Below are 7470 nucleotides of genomic sequence, written 5' to 3' on the forward strand. Positions count from 1 at the left end.
GGGAGGGGCGCTTGGGGGGCACCTGGGGGGAGACTTGGGGGTCATCTGTGGGGCTGGGGGGGCACTTGGGGGGCTGGGGGGGGACTTGGGGGGCTGAGGGGGGAGTTGGGGGTCTGAGGGGGACATAGGGGGCGGTTATGGGGCTGGGGGGGCACTTGGGGGGCTGAGGGGGGAGTTGGGGGGCTGAGGGGGCACTTATGGGGCTAAGGCGGGACTTAGGGGGCACTTATGGGGCTGAGGGGGTAGTTGGGGGGCACTTGTGGGGCTGGGGGGGCACTTGGGGGGCTGGGGGGGCACTTGGGGGGCTGGGGGGGTAGTTGGGGGTCTGAGGGGGGCAGTTATGGGGCTGAGAGTGGGGCTGGGGGGGCACTTATGGGGCTGGGGGGGCACTTGGGGGCTGAGGGGGGAGTTGGGGGGCTGAGGGGGCACTCATGGGGCTAAGGCGGGACTTAGGGGGCACTTATGGGGCTGAGGGGGTAGTTGGGGGTCACTTGGGGGGCTGGGGGGGGTAGTTGGGGGGCTGAGGGGGCACTTATGGGGCTGAGGGAGCACTTGGGGGGCTGAGGGGTCACTTGTGGGTCCGGGAGGTACTTATGGGGCGGGAGGGGGGGAGCACTTGTGGGTCCGGGGGTCACTTGGGGGTCACTTGGGGGTCAGGGGGGGCGGGGCTCACCTGGATCCCGTGGGCGCGCAGGTGGCGGAGGAGGGGCGGGCGCAGCGCGACGCTGGGGGGGAGGGGAGCGGTGGGGAGGGGCTCTGCCCCACAAGTGCCCCCCAACCCCCCCCCCCAGCCCCATAAACACCCCCCGAGTGACCCCCAAGTCCCCCCCAGCCCCATAAGTGCCCCCCAAGTGCCCCCCAGCCCCCCCAACTCCCCTCTGAGCCCCCAAGTGCCCCCCGCCCCATAAGTGACCCCAAAGTGCCCCCCCAGCCCCACAAGTGACCCCCAAGTCCCCCCCCAGCCCCATAAGTGTCTCTCCAGCCCCCCAAACTACCCCCCCAGCCCCCCAAGTGCCCCCCAGCCCCATAAGTGCCCCCATGTCCCCCCCTCAGCCCCCCAGCTCCCCACTGAGCCCCCCAAGTCCCCCCCAAGTCCCCCCAACTCCCCATAAGTGCCCCCAAGTGCCCCCCAGCCCCCCAAGTCCCCCTGAGCCCCCCAACTGCCCTCCAGCCCCATAAGTGACCCCAAAGTGCCCCCCCAGCCCCACAGATGACACCCAAGTCTCCCCCCCAGCCCCCAAGTGCCCCCCCAGCCCCCCAAGTGCCCCCAACTCCCCATAAGTGCCCCCCAGCCCTACAAGTGCCCCCCAAGTGCCCCCCCAGCCCCCCAAGTGCCCCCAACTACCCGTAAGTGCCCCCCAAGTGCCCCCCCAGCCCCACAAGTGCTCCCCCAGCCCCCCAAGTCCCCCCTGAGCCCCCAAAGTCCCCCCCAAGTCCCATAAGTGCCCCCCCAGCCCCCCCCCCAGCCCCCCAAGTGCCCCCAGCCCCATAAGTGCCCCCCATGTCCCCCAACTCCCCTCTGAGCCCCCAAGTGCCCCCCCAGCCCCCCAAGTGCCCCCCAAGTGTCCCATCAGCCCCATAAGTGTCCCCCAGGCCCCCAAGTCCCCTCCCAGCCCCATAAGTGCCCCCCCAAGACCCCCCCAGCCCCACAAGTGCCCCCAACTCCCCATAAGTGCCCCCCAAGTGCCCCCCCAGCCCCCCAAGTGCCCCCCAAGACCCCCCAGCCCCCCAAGTGCCCCCCAAGTGCCCCCCCAGCGCCCCAAGTGCCCCCCCCAGCCCCCAAGTGCCCCCCAAGTGCCCCCCCAGCCCCCCAAGTGCCCCCCAAGTGCCCCCCCCAGCCCCCCAAGTGCCCCCAAGTCCCCCCCCAGCCCCCAAGTGCCCCCCAAGTGCCCCCCCCAGCCCCCCAAGTGCCCCCCAAGTCCCCCCCAGCCCCCCAAGTGCCCCCAAGTGCCCCCCCAGCCCCCCAAGTGCCCCCCAAGTGCCCCCCCAGCCCCCCAAGTGCCCCCCAAGTGCCCCCCCAGCCCCACAAGTGCCCCCCAAGTGCCTCCCCAGCCCCCCAAGTGCCCCCAAGTGCCCCCCCAGCCCCCAAGTGCCCCCCAAGTGCCCCCCCCAGCCCCACAAGTGCCCCCCCAGCCCCCAAGTGCCCCCCAAGTGCCCCCCCAGCCCCCCAAGTGCCCCCCAAGTGCCCCCCCAGCCCCCCAAGTGTCCCCCAAGTGCCCCCCCAGCCCCCCAAGTGCCCCCCAAGTCCCCCCCCAGCCCCCCAAGTGCCCCCCAAGTGCCCCCCCAGCCCCACAAGTGCCCCCCCAGCCCCCCAAGTGCCCCCCCCAGCCCCCCAAGTGCCCCCCAAGTGCCCCCCTCACGTCTCCACCACTTTGCTCAGCAGGTGCCCGGCCCATCCTTTGGGGACGGGAAAATACGTCCTGGGGAGGCGTGGCCAAAGAGAGTGGGCGTGGCGAGGGGGAAAAAAAAAAGTGGGCGGGGCGAGAGAAGGGGAGGAGTCAAAAGAAGCCACACCCCTTTTTCCTTTTTTGGTTTAAAAAAAAAAAAATAGAGGGGGCGGATTCGGGCAGGCGGAGGAGATCGAAATGTCGTTGGTTTTGGGGGGGGGGGGGTGTGTTTCCCATGATGCTCTGCGGGAGGGGGGCGTGTCTGACCTGTTGATGATGGACGGGAGGAGGAAGAGGAGGACGGATTCGCCCAATGGGACGAAGGGGAGGAGCCCCGTGTAGTACAAGAGGAGGAGGAGGAGCCCCCGGCGCAGGGAGAAGCTGTACGGCATGGCGGGGTGCTGCGGGGGCGGAGGGGAGGGGCGTGGTCAGGGAGAAAAGCCACGCCCACCCGCCTGCCATATAAGGAAAAGGTTGGGGAGGGGCTAAAGGGAGGGGGCGGGGTTTTGGGAGGGGCGCCTCCCCCCCCCAAAAGGGTTGGATTTGGATGGTTTAGCGGGGTGGGGGTGGGGCAATATGGCGGCTGAAGGGAAGGGGAGGGGCTAAGGTTTAGGGGCGGGGCTAAGGGATGTGGGTGTGGCTCGGGGATGTGGGCGGGGCCACCTGGGGGGCTTTGGAGCCGCCCTCCTCCCCCAAAGCGTCAGATTTCCCACGGTTTGGCGGGGAGGGGGCGGAGCAATATGGCGGCTGAAGGGAAAGGGGAGGGGCTAAGGTTTAGGGGCGGGGCTAAGGGATGTGGGTGTGGCTCGGGGATGGGGGCGTGGCCACCTGAGGGGCTTTGGAGCCGCCCCTCCTCCCCCAAAGCGTCAGATTTCCACGGTTTGGCGGGGAGGGGGCGGGGCAATATGGCGGCTGAAGGGAAAGGGGAGGGGCTAAGGTTTAGGGGCGGGGCTAAGGGATGTGGGTGTGGCTCGGGGATGGGGGCGTGGCCACCTGAGGGGCTTTGGAGCCGCCCCTCCCTCTCTAAAGCGTCCAATGTCGAAAGTTTAGCGGGGCGGGGGGAGAGGCAAGATGGCGGCGGGAGTGGGCGTGGCGGTGGGCGTGGCTTGTGGGCGGGGTCAGGGGGGCGGGGCCTGACTCACGGCCGCCCGGCACTTGCGCAGGATTGGCTCCCGGAAGGAGGCCCAGAGGGTGATGGACGCGCGGTCGTAGCGACGGACCAGGGCGGCCACCTGGGGGGCGGGGCGTCGGGAAGGGGCGGGGCTCGGGCGGGACACGCCCCTTCCGGTGCTAATTAACACCCCCCGGGCTCATTAAGGCCCCACCAGCGCTAATTAACTCCCCCCAAGCTAATTAACACCCCCCCAAGCTAATTAACACCCCCCCAAGCTAATTAAGGCCCCTCCTGCACTAATTAATGTCTCTCCAGCACTAATTAACACCCCCCAAGCTAATTAACACCCCCCAAAACTCATTAAGGCCCCTCCAGTGCTAATTAACATCCCTCCAGAGCTAATTAACACCCCCAAAGCTAATTAACAGCCCCCGAAGCTCATTAAGGCCCCGCCAGTGCTAATTAACACCCCCCCAAGCTAATTGACACCCCCCTGAGCTAATTAACACCCCCCCAAGCTAATTAAGGCCACTCCTGCACTAATTAATGTCTCTCCAGCACTAATTAACACCCCCCAAGCTAATTAACACCCCCCCGAGCTAATTAAGGCCCCTCCAGTGCTAATTAACATCCCTCCCAGAGCTAATTAACACCCCCAAAGCTAATTAACAGCCCCCAAGCTCATTAAGGCCCCGCCAGTGCTAAGTAACACCCCCCCAAGCTAATTAACACCCCCCTGAGCTAATTAACACCCCCCCAAGCTAATTAAGGCCACTCCTGCACTAATTAATGTCTCTCCAGCACTAATTAACACCCCCCAAGCTAATTAACACCCCCCGAGCTAATTAAGGCCCCTCCTGCGCTAATTACTGTCTCTCCAGCACTAATTAACACCCCCAATCTAATTAACACCCCCCAAAGCTCATTAAGTCCCCACCACCGCTAATTAACACCCCGCCAAGTTAATTAACACCCCCCTGAGCTCATTAAGGTCCCTCCAGCACTAATTAACACCCCCCAATCGAATTAACACCCCCCCAAAGCTCATTAAGGCCCCTCCAGTGCTAATTAACATCCCTCTAGTGCTAATTAATACCCCCCAAGCTAATTAACACCCCTCAAGCTCGTTAAGGCCCGCCCATCGCTAATTAAGCCCCACTCGTCCCTAATTAAGCCCCCATCGCTAATTAAGCCCCACCCATTGCCAATTAAGCCCCTCCCATCGCTAATTAAGCCCCGCCTGTCCCTAATTAAGCCCTCCCATCGCCAATTAAGCCCCGCCCATCGCTAATGAGGCCCCGCCCATCGCTAATTAAGGTCCACCCATCCCTAATTAAGCCCCCATCACCAATTAAGCCCCGCCCATCGCTAATTAAGCCCCGCCCATCGCTAATTAGGCCCTCCCATCGCTAATTAAGCCCCACCCGTCCCTAATTAAGCCCTCCCATCGGCAATTAAGCCCCGCCCATCGCCAATTAAGCCCCACCCATCCCTAATTAAGCCCTCCCATCGTTAATTAAGCCCCGCCCATCGCCAATTAAGCCCCGCCCATCGCCAATGAGGCCCTGCCCATCGCTAATTAAGCCCCACCCATCCCTAATTAAGCCCCCATCACCAATTAAGCCCCGCCCATCGCTAATTAAGCCCCGCCCATCGCCAATTAGGCCCTCCCATCGCTAATTAAGACCCACCTGTCCCTAATTAAGCCCTCCCATCGTTTATTAAGCCCCGCCCATCGCTAATGAGGCCCCGCCCATCGCCAATTAAGCCCCACCCGTCCCTAATTAAGCCCTCCCATCGCTAATTAAGCCCCGCCCCGAGGCCCCGCCCCCACCTCGGCGATGAGCTCGTCGTCGTCGTCCTTGATCTCGACGCTGATTGGCTGCCGGGGGAAGCGGCGGAAGACGTCCTCCAATCGGGCGAAGCGTCGGTCGGCGCCGTGCGCAAAGCAGCCTGGGAGAGAGGGCGGGGCTTAGAGGGGAAGGGGGCGGGGCTTTGGGGGGGAGGGGGCGTGGCCTGCGCCTGTCACTCACCGGGGGAGAAGGTCACTTCCAGGGGCGACTTGTAGGGGGGGAGGTCCTGAAGGTTTTGGGGTGAAAAAAGGGGAAAATGGCGCCGGTGGGCGGGGTTTGGGGGGTGGGTGTGGCTTGAGGAGGAAGGGGCGTGGCCTGACCCGGAAGTCGGTGTCGGAGAGGGAGAGGGCGTGGCCCGTCTGCCGCAGCAAATCCCGGTCGTGGCTGACGACGGCGACGCCGTCGCGGCTCCGGCGACAGTCGAGTTCCAGGAGGTCGGAGCCGTCAATCACGGCGCTGAGGGGGCGGGGCTTAGCGAGGGGAGGGGCCTGGGGGCGGCCGAGCCAATGGGGAGGGAGGGAGGGGGGAATGGAGGGAGGGGGCGGGGCTGGCGCTGGGGAAACGGGGGTGGGGGGGGGTGTTTGGATAGGGAGGGAGGGGGCGTGGCCTCGGGGAGAAGGGGGCGTGGTCAAAGCAGGGAGAGGGTGTGGCCTCGGGGAGAAGGGGGCGTGGCCAAAACAGGGAGAGGGTGTGGCTTCGGGGAGAAGGGGGCGTGGCCAAAACAGGGAGAGGGTGTGGCCTCGGGAGGAGAGTTGGAGGGAGAGGGCGTGGCCTGTGGGGTGAGGAGGGTTTGGCCGTGGAGGGAGGGGGCGTGGCCTCATCGGGAGGGGGCGTGGCCTATAGGGGTGGGATCCAGTGGTGTGGCCTATGGGGAGGGGTGTGGCCTCGGAGGGGGCGTGGCCGCGGGAATAGGGCGTGGTTTCATCGCGGAGGGGGCGTGGCTTTGGAGGACGGGGGGGTGTCTTGTGGGGAGGGGGCGTGGTCTAGGGGGAGGAGGCGGGGTCGGGGGCGTGGCCTCGGGGGTAGATGGGTGTTGGAGGAGGGGGTGTGGCCTCAAGTGGGAGGGGGCGTGGGGTGGGCGTGGCCTGGATGGGGAGAGTCGCTGAGAGGCGTGCCGGGCGAGGGAAGGGGCGTGGCTATGGGGAAAGGGGGTGTGGCCTATGGCAAGGGGGAGGTGCCTCGGTGGGGCGTGGCCTCGGAGGAGGGGGCGTGTCCTAGGCAGGGAGTGGGCGTGGCCTCACTTTTCAAACGCCTCCATCGTGTTCTCGATCCTCTCGCCGGCCCCTGGGCGGGACGGTCGGTGGGCGGGGTCATACGAGGCTCCGCCTCCTCCCCACTTCCGGGTCCCACCCACTTCCGGTCAGGCTCCGCCCCCCCTCCCTCCACTTCCGGTGTTCCGTGTCTCCCCCCCCCCCGCGCCATCTCCCACCCCCCCCAAAGCCACGCCCCCTCCCCTCCCACCACGTTCAGCCCCGCCCACCCACTTCCGGGGTCCCCGCCCACTTCCGGCTTGTTCGCCCCGCCCACTTCCGGTTTCCTCACCCCCTCGATGAGCCACCACCCGTGCCCGGAAAGGGAGGCGCCACGCCCCCTGTGGGCGTGGCCGGAAGCAGCGGGCGGCCGCCGCCAGCCCCAGGGTCACCCCCAGCGCCACCCCCAGCGCCGCCGCCGCCATCTTGGAAACGAGGCCACGCCCCCTTCCGCCTCAGCCTCCGCCTCTTCCCGTCACTCAACCCGCACAAACCGGTTTAACCGGCTCCGGAAGCTCCGCCCCCTCCCTGCCCCGCCCTTGGGCCCGGAGCCAACTGGCGCGGGAGCCGTATGCAAATGAGAGGCGGGGTTATGCTAATGAGGCTCGCGTTGGAGGAGGAGTAACGAGGGGGCGGAGTAACGAGGGGGCGGGGTTAAGGAAAGGCGACGGGGAGGAGAACCGAGCGCTAATGACGCTAATTAAGAGCTCGTTACGCTAATTAAAGCGCTAATTATGCTAATTAACCGGAAGTGACGCCACCCCGGATGGCGTTAAGGAGGTCAATATGCTAATTGCGAGCGAGCGGCTGTTAATTAAGAGGGAATTATGCTAATGAGGGGCCAAACGTATCGTGAGGGACGTAAG

The 7470-nt window shown here is 65.8% G+C and overlaps 1 protein-coding gene across 1 annotated transcript; it reads right to left on the reverse strand.

Moving 5' to 3' along the window:
- Positions 1-631: 631 nt before the first annotated feature.
- On the reverse strand, positions 632-7046 carry GDPD3 (glycerophosphodiester phosphodiesterase domain containing 3). The gene is made up of 9 exons (XM_074930964.1): positions 6897-7046; positions 6596-6638; positions 5675-5810; positions 5535-5580; positions 5336-5454; positions 3530-3619; positions 2655-2788; positions 2361-2420; positions 632-725 (listed from the first exon to the last, which is right to left on the reverse strand). Exons 1-9 carry the CDS (start codon positions 7027-7029, stop codon positions 632-634), a joined length of 855 nt encoding a protein of 284 aa, XP_074787065.1. The 5' UTR covers positions 7030-7046.
- Between the last annotated feature and the right edge of the window lie 424 nt (positions 7047-7470).

Source organism: Athene noctua, chromosome 37, assembly GCF_965140245.1.
Source record: "Athene noctua chromosome 37, bAthNoc1.hap1.1, whole genome shotgun sequence".
Classification (NCBI taxonomy): Eukaryota; Metazoa; Chordata; class Aves; order Strigiformes; family Strigidae; genus Athene; species Athene noctua.

Bases quoted from the DNA above. Each gene is read 5' to 3' on its own strand.
- GDPD3 (XM_074930964.1), bottom strand. From the start codon at position 7,029: ATGGCGGCGGCGGCGCTGGGGGTGGCGCTGGGGGTGACCCTGGGGCTG. The intron at 5,811-6,595 runs GTGAGGCCACGC...CCGCCCCCTCAG, and splicing joins ACGATGGAGGCGTTTGAAAA to CGCCGTGATTGACGGCTCCG. The intron at 5,581-5,674 runs GTCAGGCCACGC...CAAAACCTTCAG, and splicing joins TCTCCGACACCGACTTCCGG to GACCTCCCCCCCTACAAGTC.